The following is a 19,245-nucleotide window of genomic DNA, read 5'->3' as shown; positions in this document are numbered from 1 at the left end:
TACGTGTTCCTTTCACTTGGGAAACTGATTATGGATATATTTCAATGGCCACATTATTTCAATCTTTTCACTCTTAGGTGTCATGCTATTTACACAGCTGGTACGTTTTTTTAAATCATTATTAATTTTGGTTTACACTAATTCAAAGGCAATCATTTTCAGAGGTTAATTGTAATTTTTGTTTTTTGGTGACTTGACCACCGGAATTTTTTTTATTCAACACCAGGATACCAAGGATTTGCTGCTGCGTTTTCCAAGTCAATCTTGCCATGGTCATATTTAAAGGAATATCAATTCTCAGTTTGAACTGATTATGAACAGTATGAACCATTATGCAAGTATAATAAAATTTGAGGACTGAGTAAAACTAGTTAAAAAGTTTAAAATACAAAAGGATAAAAACATTGAAAAACAATATATTAATGATATCTTATAAATATGTGCATATTTTCAGTGGCAGGTACGACAGACGCTGTCGATGGGAGTTTAAGGTGATAATAGCTTTATATTCCTAGCTAGAAAATATATATTTTTCCAGACTTTTTTACAGTTCTGTTGTTTTTTTTGTATTATTTTTATTGACAACTGCTAAAACAATATGCAAATATTCCGTTACATTCTTGTCCTCACGCCAGCACCCCTTCGCATCCTGGGAAAACTGCTCGGTTTCTACAACTGTGGGGAGCCTTCACTGTTTTTTTTTTTTTTTGGCCATGCTTGCAATATAGTGATGCAGATAGCATTTATCAAATGGAGCCCCATAGAAAGAATAATTCTAGAGACGTCATTAGACGTCAAACATCTTAAATACAAAAGTAAGAATTGTCTCCACGAAAATAACTTTGACAATGCAGTCCTTCTAAGGAAAGATAGGAATATGAATTGCCTATTGCTAAATTGGGCATAAAGGATTTAAAATAAATGTCATAGGAACATGTAGGGATGATTTCTATACAAACGAACAAAAAGAGTATCAGTTTGACATGTACATCCGTTAAAATGCATTTTTCACTTTTCATTGTAAATGATGTTTGTGTTGAAAGTGATAAATAAATAGCTTTTTATTTTGAGATCAAGTCACAGAGGATTTGTTTACTGGTGACATTTGTTTTTTTCCCCAAAATCATTTTGATGTGGTATTTACATTTTATTTCATCATATTTATTACAGTAACCCATACAGAGTTACTTCAGTTTTTTGGGCCCTTGGTTACTTTATTTTCACCTCATATCTCATATATCTGCTACTCGTCATATAGATGCTTATTTGCTATTGTTTGGGTGATGGCATCAAGAAAATGCTGATATGCTATTGGGCTAACTTCTTCCCTGCTTTTCTTTCACTTAATTTTTTTTATAATCTGGTGTGCTTCTCAAAGACTTTGAATCGTAATTTGATTTTTTTGTACTGTACCTATTTGTTATGAGTCTCTGGGCTAACAGTGAATGAAGGAATGAATGAAAACTTTATTCAAACATTAAAAAAAAGAATGGAACAAAAAAAATTACTCACTTACAAGATAATGTTAATATGTTTGAAAAGGGGTAGTAAGAAGCAATATGCTTATATTCCCTACCCTTTCATCTTCCCTATTGAATACACCAATGATATAACAATTGTAATATTAATAATAACAGTTATGATATAACAATAGCAACCATAACACAAGGTTAACCATAGCTCTAGCACTCACTATTCCCAATCTCTCGTATCACTCATACCCCATTTTCTTCATCTCTGTATTCCAACAGGAATGTTTTTTTGTATTTAGATTTGAACAAGTGAATAGTTGGACATAGTCTTGCAAACCGTTCCAGAGCTTGACTCCACACACAGACACACGCATACTTTTCCTGGTGGTTCTCACCTTTGGGATTATGAATTTACTACAGCCCTTTAAGTTAAAATTTCCCTCTTTCCGAATGAATAACTAGTGGATGTTTTCTGGCACTATGTTTTTGTTGACCTTAAATAGCAGCTGTTCAGTGAAATTTTTTTACTCAATCTTATTTTAATAATTTGGACTGCAATAATAAAATATTCTTGACAGTGATGCTAAATGGAGAAGAAAAATGGTAACGATTGAAATGAAGCTTAAGATAACAGGAATAGAAAGAACGCACACAAATTTTTATCATTGGTATGTAATATGCTCATAACCAATCAACAATCTAGGCAATTGTTAAGGATAAGGAAGTGATTAAAGCAACAGTCTTATCAAGCTTTGCGAGTGGAATTTTAAAATCTCCCTATCAACCCACCGTCTCCTCCCCCCTCTGCATCCACCCACAAACTCCACTGTACCAGCTCTAGTCGCATCACAGGTAAATATTTCATTGACATATATATTTTCTTATATGCTTTAGCGTTTTTATCAAGTGTTTGGAAAGAAATAGTTATAAAATTATAGGGTTCCGATTGAATTTGTCTCAGATTACCAGAAGAGGACGCCAAATGTCCACGGTATAAAATAACGATAAGTCTCATCATTTTGAAGGAGCTACACAATTACTTCTTCCCATTTCATTGATTTGACAATGCATTATTATTTGGAACGAAAATACACACATTTATGCAAACACTACCAAATGTATTCAAACTCAAGTCTATAAAGTAAACATTCCAACAAGAGCTTAATTGGAATTCGAGGGATTTTCTGGAGTGGTGGGTGTATTGTGGAATATAAAAATAGCTGATGAAAGAAATGAGCAGGCAGTAAGGGCATCATACATGTAATGTAAACAGTATTTTCATGTTTTTATCTGGGCTACCAGGAGTTTGGAACGCATTAGCTGGTTGGCAATAGGTTTCTACACCCCCGCCATTTCAATTAACACCCCCTACCTCGGAGTAAATTAATATGTCATAACCCTGGGGTCTACTGGATAATTATTTGTTGTACAGGCTACAGATTCCCTCGTGATGGTGAAGCTTCAAGTTTTTTCCCCATCTGATGTGCAGCTGTGTCATTTATGGCCTTTTGTAAGCTCGATAATTGATTTGCCTGACTTGCACTTGCTCACGTAAGCACTATCTTGCATGTCGTGGCTATAACTTCCGTTATTGAGGTTTGTGAAAGACAAATGAGGTCAACTTCTGAGAATTGAACCACATCCTGTTTAGGTTTTGGTTCTTATGTCTTCGGGCCTCGCGTAATGGCCCGCTGTTTGGATTTCCACGCACAGGATTGCTAGAGTTCCTTGCAAATACCGTTGCTTTTTTATGCTCCTTTTCAATGGATTTCCTGTTGAGGATTTGTTGTCAACATATCCAATGTGACTCACGCTTGCCTTAACATTTGGTACACAGATACATAAAATTGCCTCGAGAGCAGAGTCTTGGTTTAAGAGTAATAAACCAGAACCAGTGAGTCATTTGTTCATGGACGGCATGTAGCTGAGAATTGCCAGGCTATAATGCAACAATAAATAAAATCTAACGTGTTGTCCCTGCAATTCTAAAAAGACTTGTCGCCATTGTTTTCTTTTTTGTATGAATAAAATGTTAACGATTTCCAAATATTGAGATAGTGTACCTCTTTTTGAAATGGCAGCGGCGGTATATAAAAGCATCATATTAAAGAACGAATTAATTCATACTTATTTAAGATCATTATTTCCTTTTACATTTACACATTAAAGAATGTATCACATTTAGATTATATTTGCCTTTCTGCGATAGCGGTGACAATACAATTTAAATAAGGAGAGTTTTTTTGTTGTGCTTTTTAGAGTTTAAAAATTCCTATATAAAAACAATTAAATCTGGAAAAAAAGGATACAAAAGTCATTAATTTCTAACGTGTTTTACCTGTTTTTTCAACTTCCTTTTTCGATAGTGACCCAATCGAGTTTATTTTCAACTCTGCATTTTGATGAGTGAATTCTGCAGGTTGTCCTGGATTACACACTGCAAACACTAGAATTAAAAAAATATAGAATTCGGTGCGTAATTTGGCTCGTTTAATGTGTTTTTTTTTCCTTGCATTTATAATTGTGCAAAACAATTTTGCCTGAAGATTTTTTTCCGAGGTTTATTTTATTTTTATTTTAACTTTTAAATTTTTCAGCTGCAAACAACAGAATATTATAAAACAAGACTTAAAGTACTTAACAGGGGAAAATAATATTGAATAATTTTCAGAGTTATATTTGATAGACCTAGAATTTTTTTTCTTTGATTAATATTATTTCTAACCTTATTTTTATCAAATTTTAACTGGACATGTTCAATGTTTGGCTAAGGACATTGAAGAAAATTCAGTACAATAAGATTTTTACAAAAGCAAAACCAATAGCATTTGTTTTAAACTACAAAAAAAGAATCTGCCTATAGACCATAACATTTTACGTGAAAATAACTTATTTGGTTATCATTTTACTCAATTTTTAGCGGGCTATTTTGACGTATTCAGTTCCAAGCTTTAAGGGGAAAATATAATAAAATATGAATTACGGTATATAATATATTGTTTCGTCAAAAAAAGATAAAGGTAATCCCTCATTTTTCACAGGGTTGCGTTCCAAAAAGACCCCGTGACATGCGAAATCCGTGAGGTAGAACCCTCATTTTTCTAAACTTACATTTAATATACAATAAAATACAATACATAGAACAAAATCCTTTCACAGGATCAAGAATTTACTCAACAAATACAATTACTGTATACTATACCTGTAAACATATGTTTTCCCAATACTTGGGGACTGTTTAGCCAATCAGAATGCAGAACACGATGGACGACTTAAATTGGTAAAGCAGCGAGACTGTTTATGTTGCAACATGGTGTAGCGAGGGATTACAGTACAGTGGAACCTCGGTTTTCGAACGCCCTCTGTTCAAACAAATCGGAGTCCGAGCAAAAGTTTTGAGAAATTCTTGCTTCGCTGTTCGGTCAAAAAATCGGAGTTCGAACGCCGGTAATGCGTGAGTGCGTACGCTAGGGTGCAATGCTGAAAGGCGTACGGGTGTATATCGCTCTTTTCGTGACCAACTGTTATCGCGTGCGGACGTGCTTCGTTTTGCTTTCGCTTTTAATATAGGTGTACGAAGTGTTTTAGCCCCTATTTATGCTTCCGAGGAAAGTCAGTGCAAGCAGCAAAGTTGCTACAGGTGAAAAAAGAAAAGTAGTGCGTACAACTATTGCATTTAAGAAAGAAATAATAGCAAAATATGAAGGAGGTGTGTGAGTGTCTGATCCTTTCCCCACCGTCCACCTGCGCCTTCTGCTGACCACCACAAAGGTAAGAAATCCTATGCATAATTCTTTTCTTTATCCTTTTTCTTTATTTTTACACGTGCATGTTAGCGTAATCTTTCATACGGAAGATTACGTTAACGCGAACGTATGATTAGCCTGGGTTAGCTTTATGTTTACGTTAAACAAGGTAAACATTCCGGTGTTGGAACGGATTAAAACGATTTACATTGTTTTTAATGGGAAAAATGATTTCGGTGATCGAACAGATCGGTTTTCGAACAGGGTTCTGCAACAGATTATGGTCGAGAACAGAGGTTCCACTGTACTTAAATTGAGCAAACTTACCTGGTAACGGTACTTGAATAAATTAGTATTTTTTTTCTATTGGGTATTTCTCTTTTTTTTTCTTTTCTTAAAATTTATTTGAGTCATTGGGTGACCAAACCCCCTATCCCAACCCCTAATTCTGAGCGCCAGTCAGGGAGGCAATGGGTACCACTGTTGAACCAGCTACCTCTCAGTCTCGGGGGGCAGGCACCCAACCCCAAGGCCACCGAGCTGGTAATCTTTTTGTAGTACAACGTTACAAGTTCCACAGCCAGGCCTTTCCTAAAACCTAAAGTCTATTGAGATGAGTTCTGTGACTCCTCTCGGACAAGCAAAACACAGATTTAGTGCAGCCGGTTCTTTAAAGGAACATTCCTCCCCTATGTCTCATCGTCTGCCTCCAAAGATCTGACTCACATGCCGGCCCCTCTTTAAAAGCGCTGCTGCCTCCTCAGGCCCAACACTCCAAACTCCAAGGATGGACCACAACGGGCTGCTTGTACTTCTGATGGTGCTGATTTGCACTGGTGCATTATGTGAGGTGCTGCAGTGGGCAGAGTTTAATGAGGCGCGGGTAAGATGCTGATTAGTTTGTGGGTTATATTCTATCTTCAACTCCAGCAAGTCAACTTATTTTTGTTTTGCAACCTGCAGGCCTACTTGAAGCAGTACGGCTACTTGAGCGAGACCGCTGATCCGCAGGACACCAATGACCTGGAGGAGCTCATAGAAGCACTCAGGTAACTTGAAAGCCACTTGGGGAGAATCGTCTTTTTGGAATTGCGTGCATTTGTGCTGCTCAAAATCAAAAATATACCTTTTGGAGATTCTCAACCATGTTTTTGCTATTTTTAACAACATTAGCATTGTTTTTGCATGACATTAATGCAATCCTTTGATTATTGCAATTAATGGAGACCAGAACCCCTAGCGTTATGCAAAAATATGCCAGGTATCCCCCTCCCTCACTTTTAACAGGTCTGCCAGCCCTCACTTGCAGCAATAGCCGACAAAGGATAACGGATCGTGCTTGCATAAATGGAAAAAATAGAGCCGCGACCGATAACAAAAATTTGCTCTCTATCTATATATCGTTGACTGGGGATGATGTATCACGGCTGCATGGGTGCTGTTCATTTGATGTGGAAAGAATGGGAAAAAAACAGCCTTACACAAATTTGCTCTCTTGGCCCCTTGCGCTCAGCCAAAGCCGACAGGGGATATTGGATCACGGCCAAACCTTTACTGTTCATTCTAGGTGGAACCGACAAAAAGACCTGCAACGCTTGACACAAACTCTCTCGGCCCCTGCTATAAGCAATAGTTGACCTGGGATAATGGATTGCGGTCAAAGCAGTGCGGTTCATTTTAAGGGGGCCACAATGGTGCGTTTCAGTGCCTCGAACCATAAAAATAAATGCCCTATGTCGGTCTCTGCTCTCAACAATAGTCAAATAGGGATAATGGATCAGATAAACAACTGTGCACCTTATTTAAGGTGTCCCAAATGTGCAAATAAGTGCCTATTGCCGGTCCCCGTTCACAGTAATCGTCAATCAAGGGTAATGGATCACGGCTGCACGGTCTGTCTTCATTTTAGTAGGAAGGAACTGATCAAAAGACCTACTGCGGCCGCATGAATGCTCTTCATACTCATAGGTAAAAATAATGGGAACAAAAGAGTTACCATAGTAGAAACAAAAATTTGCTCTCAGCCTCTGCTTTCAGGAATAGTCGAATTAGAATAATGGATCGAGGCCAAAACAGTGCAGTTCATTTAAAATATAACATGTCATGCCCCCCCTGCTCTCTGCAATAGTGGTCCGGGGATAACGAAACGCTGCCAGAATGGCACAATATGCAATCGAGGATAATGGTTCGCGACTGCACAGGTGCAGTTCGTTTGAGGTGGAAATGATAGTGAGCCACCAGGCCCTACAATACTGTGCTCTGCTGGTCTTGCTCACAGCAACATGCAATCTTTTCTGTTGACTAGAGTTTGATGGAGAAAAACAATAATAACAATAATAACAATTGTCTGCAGAGTTTTCCAAAAGGTGAACGAACTTCCCACGAGCGGAGAGTTAGACGAGGCCACCCTGGCGCTGATGAGGCAGCCCCGTTGCGGCTTGGAAGACCCTTTCAACAAGAAACAGCACAAATACAGAGTACTGGGTGATTGCTGGTTCAGTGGACTTGTCGACGGACTGGTTTCCAGTCCACGTTGTGGTTTCAGTTTGGGCTTGCCGGGGTTCGTTTACCATCCTTTGGTTTAGGTCACTGGAGGAAAAAGAACCTGACTTACCGCATTTACAACTACACGCCGGACATGAAGAAGGCCCAAGTGAAGAGCGCCATCCAGGAGGCCTTCAGATACTGGAGCGACGTGACAGATTTGACCTTCAGGGAGGTCGAGTTTGGAAGAGGAGACATCAGAATCGCTTTCCACCGGAGGGACGGCTGCGCTAGTCCTTTTGACGGCCGCGGTGAGTCATTTTTACCCCAGATTTTGTTCTTTAATGCGGGGTTCGAGAATCTTTTTGAATCAAAGAGCCATGAAAACAAAATACTTTGATTATCTAAGCCACACCATATAACATATTTTCCAAACTAATAAATCGATAGTCTAAACAAGGTGCGAGCAGAGGTCTTTTGTAAAAATGTCACAAAGTACTGAAAACAAGAATACCAACATATTTACAGTACTTTCAGCTATGTGACATGGTCTCAGTTCGGACCTTAGGTATCGAGTGGTCATTATTCGTATTCCATTCCATTTTGTAAGGTTCTCCCTGAACATGAACTCGTTTTTTTTATCTTAAATGCTCTCTATACTAGGAATAAGAACCAGGAGACTGCATAACCTTGTTTTACTGGATGCCAGAAAGATTGAATACACAACTGAGGAGCCTTTTTCAGCATGTTGCAGAAAGAAGTTGCCTTATCTACCATCTTAGCTGCCCACGCAGAAGGGGGAGGGGTTACGAAGAATTAAAATTGTGCCAACGTGAGACCCATTTTTTTAAACTGGTTCAAACTAGATACTCTTAGATAGTAAAACACCAAGCAAGGACAGGTCACCGCAACCTAGCAGATCAGCTCAAGTAAGGGGTAAGAATTTGGGGCCGGGTTCGGGCTTAAATTGTCAATCGATAGGTTGGGCCAGTTGGGCTTCTCTCTCACCGTTTTTTCATTTTTTAATTTTTCCCTTTGTGGAGAATCTACACAACACTTACTTTTACTCTCCGCGGTGTTGGGGTTAAAGACACGCGGCTTCCTTCTTCCACCTCCCTCACGTCAGACGTCATTTCCTCTTTTTGTAGCTCACAAGCCTTACACTCTTTTTTTCCTGCCTTTTGGCTTAATATTTCACTATTTGGAGTTTGTAATCTACAGAATTGGATTTTCTTTACGGTGTCATTTTGTTCAGTTTTACTTTCATTCGCTGCACGTCGCCGAGACGCGCTCTTCGGCACCAAACCGTTCATTTAGGCCAGGGGTGCCGAACACGTTTGACAAAAAGAGTCGACATTTTTAACTGTGATAGTCAACGAGCCACACCACGCACTGACCTGCCATGACAGACAGACACAAACACACAATTAAAAACATGTTATTTCCCATAACACACTCCTCTCCTTACCATACAACAAGTATTTTTCTTGTGTTGATTTCAAGGAATGGGTCCACCCTCAATACGCACAAAAAAAACTAAACATGAAACAAGGCAAAGAGCCAACAGTATATAGAAAATATGATGAGGCAAAGAGCCACATTCTTATTGGCCAAGAGCCGGCTCTTGAGCCACGTGTTCGCCACCCCTGATTTAGGCGATGATGCACTTGGAGTCCACACTTGATTTAAGGGACTCGTTCCCAAACGAACCCCAAGCTGCTTAGTTTAGCCAAAACGCACAGTCGAGCTTCGTGTTTACTTTGGCGGGAAATTAAACCTTCGGGTTTATTTCAGTCTCGTATATCAAATGAAGTAAATTCGTCGGGTTCGGGTTCATACACCCGCGACTCGTGTCAGGTCGGGCTACATTTTTTCAGGCCCGATCTTCCCTCTAGCTTAAGAGTTGTAATATCTAAGAGGCCTCAACAGTTTTAGGGATGTGAATGTTTGAAAGACATCCCCAACCCTTGCTTGAACAAACTTAGGCTCCCTCATCATCACTGACTCTGACTTGCAGGTCATGTTTTGGCCCACGCGGAACCGCCGGAATCCGGAGTGGTCCACTTCGACGAGGACGAGTTCTGGACGGAGGGGACGTACCAAGGCGCTAATCTCCGCATCGTGGCTGCACATGAAATTGGCCACGCGCTGGGCTTGGGTCATTCCCAGTACAGATCGGCCCTAATGGCCGCCGTCTATACGGGTTACCGGAGCAATTTCAGGCTGCACTTTGATGATGTGCGCGGCATTCAAGCACTCTATGGTGAGACATCTAAACACCTGAGAGATGCTTCAAATGTTGTATAGAGAATACATCTTTAGATAGCGCTTTAGAACGATACGCTTGTTTCTGTTTTCTCTATGAGCTAGTAAGATCGGCATCTAGCGAGGGGAAACAGCTTTACAGGGGTCTGTGTGTTAGCCGGTCTATCTGTCCTTCTTTCTGTCCATTTAGCTAGCTAGCTAACTAGGCAGCAAGCCGGCTATATAGCGAGATGTCTCTCTGTCTGAGCTTGCCAGTGAGCTCTATAACTATATGAGTGATTCTCAATTGTTTTCTGTCACGCCCCCCCTCGGAAGAAGAAAACCCATGTATGTGAGTCTTTAAGAAATTGAGCTTCAGAATCTTTCTTAAGAGCATCAAACATGCTGATCCTGCCCACATAGGGCTTGCATTTGGCCAGTGAGACAAGGCTGAGACAAGCACAAGAGAAAAAAAGAGCTGCACTTTTGAATAAGTCCACTTGATGTCGCAAAAGCCAGGCGCCACTCTCAAAGACACAAGGAAGAGAAACAGAGAGACACAGAGAGTGAAAGAGACAGAGACAGAGTGGGAGAAAAGGGGTGGAAAAGAAAGAGAGAGAGAGAGAAATAAATACAAGTACAGTGTCTTTGTTCAAGGCACCTGGCTTTGGCAACATCAACTTGACATACTTCAACCTGAAGCTTGTTTTTCTCTTGCGTATCTCTGAGTGTTGTCTCGCGGGCCGGATTCAATCCCTTATCGGGCCTGATCTGGCCCCTGGCCGCCTGTTTGACACCTGTGGGCTACACTATAGTATGGTGGCGCCCCCATCCCAGACTCTTTCTCACTCAGTGTATCAATTAGCCGAGCACACAAAACACCTTTTCTGGTTGAGTGAAAACCATTCATGGGTCTGGAAAGACATTTAAAAAAAAATCAAGTCTTACAAAAACCTTAATGTAATTAGCTTAGAAATGGTACAACTGTTATCTTACTACCGTCACAGTTAAGGAGATACGGGGACTTCAAATGTGAGGGTTTTGGAACACCCCGCATTTCATTTTACTCAGAAAAAGTGCATCGTTCATTTTTTCTGCTTATCCAGTGCATGCTTTTTATCCAGGCACACACAGCAGCACCGACAATTTGCCAAGTACAACAACTTCCAGCGTGTTTCCTACCCAAACCAGCGGCGAGACTGAGCGTGCTCCTGACCCGTGCACAGTCAAACTGGACGCCATCATGCTTGGTAGGACGCCAGCCTCTTTAGAAACCCTATGTCATGTGTAGCGCACAAATATGAAGCTTCATGAAGCACTTGCAAAATGTTTTCTCCTTTAGATGGCGCTGTTGGTTCAATTGAGTACAGTACATCTTTAAACCAAGATGACATTGTGAGGAGTAAATAATAAATAAAGTGCTTCATGAAGCCTCGGTTGTTAATCACTAGTTAAAGCGTAGCTGTCTCAGACGGTTTGAATGTCTCTGTCTGTCCAATCAGGTCCTTGGACAAAGACGTTTGCTTTCAGTGGGAAGCATATGTGGACTATCTCCGATCTGGGACACAACACACCAATGAGGATGGACAGGCTTTGGAAGGAGCTCCCAGGGAATATAGATGCGGCTGTGCACTCGCCGAGGACTGAGAAGACCTATTTTCTTAAAGGTAACTCTCTTTGGAGTTCTGCAGTTGCTATTTACTTGCTAGATAAGGTTTTTGGAGAAATGCACAGGATCACAAGATGCCTGACATAATACCGTAAATTTCGGACTATAGCGCGCACCTGATTATAAGCCGCACCCACCACATTTCAAGAGGAAAACCGATTTTGTATCCACACAAGCCGCAACTGTATATAAGCCCCATGTACCCACATTAAAAAAATGTAACACAAAATTAACCCAGACCAGACTTTAAGTCTCGCGATTGTAACTGAATATCCTTCATTTAAGTACACAGTCCAAAAATGAACATAAAATGATACTGGTACCTAAGGTTTGATGCAGACCGGCAGAGTCCGGTTCCCGTTGAAAGTAACCCAAAGAAAAAAGTGTATATTTCCAAAGGTAAGGGTGGGAACAATATATATCCACTATTGTCCGCCGTGTCCACAAACACTCACCTTTACCGGTCCACACTTCCCGTCAGCCCGCGTTTGTTACGCCCCTTCTTTTTAATTCGCCCGTCCAAAACATATCAGAATAAGTGTTCAAAATAAATACAAATAAATACATTACAAAAATATACAGTTGCAAATATATATTATACATGGTTACACATATTTACAAAAAAAGACACCAAGAGAGTTTTCAAAGCTTTAATAATATAACTTTCATCCCAAACGGTGCATGTGACAGGTAGCAACACGCTAGCAACACGCTCGCAACACAGTAAACGGGTCTGTTAAAAAAACATACCGTACTTGTAAAAATCACGGTAAACCGTCCTCATCTTCCTCCTTAAAACTGAAGCCATCAAAGTTGTCTTCCTCAGTGTCGGAAAATAACAGTGTCATATAGACGTCATCCCACGCTCCCGCAGCCTCACTTGCGCTGTCACTGTCGCTGGTGTGCCCTTCTCTCCGTCACGGCTTTTCGGAACCCGTTGGTGATGGTGGATTTTTTGATGCTGCCCCACGCTGTCAGGATCCACTGGCAGACTTGCGAAAAAGTTACCTTTCGCATGCGGCCCGTTTTAGTGAAAGATTTCTCGCCGCTAGTCAAGCCAAGAAGTTGCAGTCTTCCTCGGCGCATATCTTCCACCGGTCTAAATCTTACCTTTTGTACTCGAGCGCCGCTGGCGGCCGTTAGAAAAATTACATAAATTGGCCGCATCACTGAATAAGCCGCAGGGTTGAAAGTTTGGGGAAAAAGTAGCGGCTTATAGTCCGGAATTTATGGTACATGCACACTTGTTCCATTGCTATGCATGCAAAAAGAATGTAATGTACTGAATAAAAGCACAAGTGGATCATTTTTGTTGTTTTTTTTCAAGACTATATGTTTTATTTTCTGTAGGTAATCAAGTGTGGCGCTACACCGGCTTCGTGCTGGATTACGGCTACCCTAAAAAAGTGCAGCGGATCCCTTCCAACATCGATGCAGCTTTGTACTTGAAAAACAACCGAAAACTCATTTTCATTAAGGTGATTTCCTCCGCCTCTCATAGCGCCCCCTTTTAAGTCGACTGTGTTTTTATTTGCTATTTATTACTTGCTTGTTTTAATTGTTGTTTGTTACTATATGTACAGCGACCTTGGGTGTCCTAAAAGCCCCTTCGAAGTACAATGTTTTATTACTATTCTTATCAACACATTGCCACTTACAATGGTAAAAACTCCAAAAGGTAACAACAGATCAAAACAGAGTTTGAGAGAAATAAATCAAGGTATTTTTATTTTTAGTCGTGATCAACAAGTGAAAAATGACATGTAAAAATGTATCTACTTATCAAGCGTAATATAGAACTTATAAGAAAAAAAAACATCAAAGTTCATTTTTGGCAAGTTTTCTCACTATGGCTACCCCACCACAATAATATATCATAAAAAAAGTTCAACAGATTTTCCTTAAGAAATATATTGGTGTTTTTAAATATCCACGAGATATATATTTTTAAAAACAGCACATGGAATAAACAAAATATAAAACTTAAAAGCCAAACAAAACATACCTAAGCCACTGCGTATTTATCAAGCGAACATTCCCCATACTTAACATCAACGTATACGGATCAACACCAAAGATAATTGTTTTTTCAACTAGGCACAGAACGTGTCGTGTTCCTCCCCACTATTATGCAAATATGTCGTAAAGTATTACAAGCGCCGGGGGACTCGACAGATTTAGTTCTTGTTATTGACCATTGATCTTTGAAGGAACGTAACACCTTTAAAAAGGCGAATCCCATTAACACAACATATGATGCAACTCCGAAACAGACAGCGATTGCATACCGCTCTTTTCTGCCAGGAGGTAGGTGATTGTGGCTTTTTGTTTGTGGTTTTCACTGCGTGTGCTGTGGTTTTTATCATTTTGTCTGCCAAGCTCCCCGTTAGGGTCGGGGTTGCCAACAGGTTTCCTGCCCACTGTTTAATTTTTTAAATCTCCCGCTTTTCAAAAGAAATGAAATAAATCTTGATTCGAAGCTAGTAATTTAGTCTATGGCAGCTTTATATTGAAACAAGACTAAGTCTTTGTCAATTAATAAACCGCTCCAACGATTGCATTAGATTTCTGTTTTGGTAAAAGTTGGCCGCTTTGGTTTTTAACAAGCAAATATTGTTGTTATTTTCAAATATTATGTAGACTGTGTTTTGTGCGTAAAAATGGAGTGTGTAAAATCTACTGCTGTTTTATCTAGAAACAAAATTGGAAAAATAAAATAAAGGCAAAAAGAGAGAGAAAAATAATAATAATAATAAAGGAAGAAAAAAACAAATAAAAGGCGAGAAGAATAAAAAAAAAGGAAAATAGAAGGACGCTTGGTAAAAAAAAATGACACAACAGAAGAAAAAAAATGAAAATGAAGAAAAAGCATGTCCTCTCACCATATAAGCTACCATGTTATTGAGCTAACATCTTAGTTCCTGTTGAGCCTGTACTCCTGTACTCAGGTTGTATGTTAATGGATCTTCTCCGCTTTAAAATGTGTGAAAACGAGGCTAAGAAGCTCACTGTCTTCATAATGCTGTACACCGAAAAGAAAATTCTCATACATTTTCTTATTCCAATTATTCATTCATTTTCTGCATTAAATTATTGTTGGTAATATACTGATTAAAGGGATAACCACAAACCTGTCTTTTTTCATTTTCTCCTTTTATACTTCCTTTTTTTCTTCTTTACAACATAATAATTCGCAATATACTGTAATGCATCAAAGCAAGTGAGCCGTTTGAGAGCCGGCTCTCTTTAATGAGTTGAGCTGAAAAAGCTGGTTCTCTAAAAAGAGACGGACTTCCTTTCACTACACAACTACAACATGAAATCCGAGGCGGCGGACGCATGCGCACAGTAGCATGAAACCGCTCGCTTCGTTTGCAACGGAAAAAAAACGATACCGAGATAGAGGCTACCGCTGCGAACTCGTTTGACTTGATTGATTTGCCGTTTCGTGATAGTGTTTACCGGATGGTACCCATAATTGATACATTTGCGTTTTTCCGTACATATTTTCTTATACGTCGTACACTTCTTAAAATGCATAATAAACATACTTTGTACGGCAAAAACGTACAGGTTGACAGGTATGTCTGTAGTAACAATAATGGATTTTCTTCCGCAGGGCTCGAATTTCTGGCAGTGGGACGAGCTGAAGTACAACGTGTTAACTCCGCGGCCGCTGTCCCTTCTCTTCACCGGGGCGCCCCCCAGCCCGGACGCCGCCTTCGCTTGGACCAACGGAAGGCTTTATTTCTTTAAAGGAGACCAATACTGGCGCTTTAACGAGCTGCTCGTCGCCGATCGAGGATACCCGCTCAGCAAAAAAGAGCGCTGGATGCGATGCTGAGAGATAAACGGTAGAGGGCAGCAAACACCCGCAAAATGACTCGAGGGGCATTTAAGACGCGGCAGCAACGACTGTCCCCCAGTTTCTGCACCGAGGGCAGCTTTCATGTCTGACAATATTCTCGCAGGCCGACTCGATAAAAAATGAGCATAGGTCCGCCGTGTAATCACTACACCACTGGGGATGTAGATGACATTAAAAAAGGCATTCGTTTTTATCTCATCATCACACTATTTTTACGGCACCAGACGAATTCTCTAACATTTACTAACACAGGGGTCCCAAACTTTTTGAATCAGAGAGCTGCTTTTTGTACAGGGTTCCTGCAGCTTAAGGACATATCAAGACTTTTTAATGTCTTTTGAGATCAGGTCTACATAAAAACACACATTTCTTGCGCACACAATGAATGCATCGTGCCTCATACAGATTACATGGCAAGCCGTGTGTGACCAGAGTAAATTGGTGGATTATTAAAAGACAATTGATGTTACTAAATCGTTTGGTTCCAACAAATAGCAATTTTCTTAACGTGTTTACATTTTTAAGATTTTTAGAAAATGGAATTAAGACATTTTAATCCCAATTAAGGCTTTATTTGTGATTGCAACATCCTTTGCTGTCTGGTAATCCTGCAAGGGGGAAACCACATGTGCAGTCCCTTCTCAAGGTTCCTTCATTTTCCTCATGTTGAGGTTTTTTAGTCAAGTCAAGTCATTTTTATTTGTATAGCCCTTAATCACAAAGAGTCTCAAAGGGCTTCGCAGGTTATTACACAGATTATTATTACACCATCCCCTGATCTGGAACCAACACGAGGGCAAGGAAAAACTCAAAAAACCTCAACGTGAGGAAAATGAAGGAACCTTGAGAAGGGACTGCACATAAAAATGACTTGACTTATTTTCAAAAAAAAAATTCCATGCCTTTTATTACTTTTCAAAGATCCACAGGAACGGTGTTTGAACTAGTGCAGTGTAGTATGCATGCATTACTTTGGCATACATTTCTAAAATGTTATCACTGTGTTATTACTAAGTTTTGTAGCAGGTTAGTAATTGGAAGTAGGTTTAGATACCCAGTCAACCCCTCAAAATAATTTTACGAGCGAATCACAATGACCCAGGCACTGGTGACCTATCTTTTGAACCGGTCAGCTGTCCTTAGGGGGCACTCCGGTGCCCGTATGCACCACGTTGGAGACCTGAGCTTTAACAGGTTAAAGGATACAGAAAGTCTTCCTGAAAGATGAAAATGGACACAAAAAAGCACAATGAGGGAAGCAACTCTTTGGTGTGTCTGGTGATGAATCGGACTTTGAAGAATATTTAAGAAATACATTGTAAATATTATTTTGGTATCATGTCCGTAGTTTACGTTGTCAATAGTTGTCTACAGACATGGGACCAAGTCACACATGTGCAAGTCTCAAGTAAGTCTCAAGTCTTCACCTTCAAGTCCCAAGTAAGTCCCAAGTATTTTTTTCTTGGGCAAGTCAAGTCACAAGTCAAGTCCCGAGTCTTAGATTGCCAAGTCCAAGTCAAGTCACAAGTCATAAAAACAGCGACTCGAGTCGACTCGAGTCCAAGTCACTAAGTCTCAAGTCCCCATGTCTGGTTGTCTAATCACACGATCTGCATCCGGGCAACCTGAATAGTGGCGGCCATGCTGGATGGGTACCTACCCATACAGACATTAGTACAGCTAAATGTTTACATCAGGGGTCTCAAACTCTATCTACCTGGTGGCAACCGGAGCCAGGGTCTGGTTGGGTTAAATTGGATTTTCCACTAAAACGTTTGTGAAAAGGGGCCTAGTCTGTGTCAACATCATAGTACAGGGCAGACTGTTTGTTGAATAAAAGTTCAGTAAAACGTTATGGGCAAATTCAAGCACTTTTTTAGGACTTTCAAACCAAATTTTCAATTTTATCATCCAAAGAAGAAATCCAGCGCTTATTAAAAGAACAGGAGCCTAAACCTTAGCTTCAAACCCTAACTCTAGCTTCAACCTTATTCCATAACCCTAAAATTGATTAAACCCCTTACAGCCCAAACCCTAGCGCCTAAACCTAGCCCTCCATCTAAACCTAGCTGCAACCCTCTCCTAACCCCGTTTCAAACCGTAACCCTAGCTCCAGACGTATTTAAAACCCTACATCTCGAACCCTCATATGGAGCTCAATCTCTATTTCCTAACCTTAAACCTGCATCCAACCCTAGCCGTAACACTAGCCAACCCTATTTCTGACCCTATTTCCAAATCTAGCCCTAATCCTTATTTGGAACCATAAAATATGTTTTTTTTTTTAACACCTAACCCTCAGGCAACAATTCCAAGCATTTACAAGCACTTTATCTAAGTTTTAAGCACTTTTGAAACCATGAAAACACATTAATATTCAAGCATTTGATTTCAAGCACCCGTACAAACCCTGTAAAAACTACCTAAATGGGGGTTACCGTATGTATAATTACAAGATGTAAATAAATATTTGTTTTTGAACCATGTGGAGAAAAATGTAGAAATGTAGGGATAGTTGGTAGGTAGCCTCAGGAAGAGACCAAAGGTAAGGAAAACAAATGTCTGGCCTGACAAAGTACAAACCGGTTTACCCTAAAAAAACGTCAACTAAAAGTCTTTATTATTCACACTAAAATGACCGTGTTCCTGATCAGTTACGATGCGTGTTAGGTCTGTTATACTAAGCCTCGAAAACCATGTTTGTCGCCTCCTCATCGACAATTCCTTACTTCTCCCATACTGAGAGGTAACTATAGCAGAGAGACTTTAAAAACGCCTTCCACCTTTCACTTTCATTTGAACAGCCAATTACATAAAAGTGTCGCCCCATAATAACATCCAACCCCATCTGTTGGACCCATCCAATATGGCCGACTGCATGTGACGTCACACGAAAACTACAGTATAATGGATTTTAATCATAGCCCTGCACATTCAATGTGGTCATGTGAGTACAAATAGTGTGATGATGAACTTGAGTGCCTTTTCCACGGTCATCTAAGGACTCGACGCTCTTATTATGGGTTTCGTTGCATCCAATGTTGCGCGAAGGCGGTCCTTCATAATTCTCGACTGATAATTGCTTAAATACACCAATTTACTACCATAAAACCTTGTGTATAATGCACACCCAAGCTTTTGAGTTCTTTAGCTGACAAAAATAGGTAATTATTATAAATATATAATTGCATTAAGTTTTAAGCATAAAATAAGGCCATTTAAAAAAAATGTCTTTCTGTGCCCGGTGGTTGCTGACCACTGTCTTACACTTTTTACTTCAGTGACTTTAAAAAAATGATATTGGATGATGTCAGGAAGAAATTAAAAGGGGATTTTTGTCCACCCTCTCAAACATATGTGTTGAATTATAAACACAAATGCTTTGAAAAGGACGTAATCTGATCATGGGAGTGTACTATGGACTCGAACCCGTTTTTTTTTTTTTTAATTCACAGTGCTGCCATTGTACTCAACACTGAGTCGGTGGGAACAACATAAACGGATTGTATAGTTTTTGCACAATTTAAATAGGATGCCAAACAAAACGAGAGAAGTGATGTTAAAGAATCATGATTCTTTTCATGAAAAGGAAAGGGAGACAAAATAATGAAAGGCTGTTTTGTTTTGGTGAGGGGGAAAAACTTGGCTGCACACCGCATGGGATCCAGAAGCAAGTCCAGAATAGGAAATCTTTCCAATGACCTCTTTATTGCCCGAGAAAGGCTTCAGTTGCTAAGAGCCCGAAACAAAACAACAATGATA

The 19,245-nt window shown here is 39.9% G+C and overlaps 1 protein-coding gene across 1 annotated transcript; it reads left to right on the top strand.

Annotated features, from left to right (window-relative positions):
• The first annotated feature begins 5,999 nt into the window (after positions 1–5,999).
• mmp19 (matrix metallopeptidase 19) lies at positions 6,000–16,091 on the top strand. Its single transcript, XM_088337210.1, has 9 exons — positions 6,000–6,101; positions 6,182–6,267; positions 7,572–7,702; positions 7,804–8,013; positions 9,720–9,965; positions 11,071–11,196; positions 11,449–11,613; positions 12,966–13,093; positions 15,235–16,091. Exons 1-9 carry the CDS (start codon positions 6,006–6,008, stop codon positions 15,457–15,459), a joined length of 1,413 nt encoding a protein of 470 aa, XP_088193336.1. The 5' UTR covers positions 6,000–6,005; the 3' UTR covers positions 15,460–16,091.
• Positions 16,092–19,245: the final 3,154 nt, after the last annotated feature.

Source organism: Urocampus carinirostris, chromosome 6 (assembly GCF_059441175.1).
Source record: "Urocampus carinirostris isolate Australia breed hairy pipefish chromosome 6, RoL_Ucar_1.0, whole genome shotgun sequence".
In the NCBI taxonomy this organism is placed as follows: Eukaryota; Metazoa; Chordata; class Actinopteri; order Syngnathiformes; family Syngnathidae; genus Urocampus; species Urocampus carinirostris.
The sequence above is the reverse complement of the archived record's forward strand: the minus strand, read 5'-3'. Positions and strand labels throughout refer to the sequence as shown.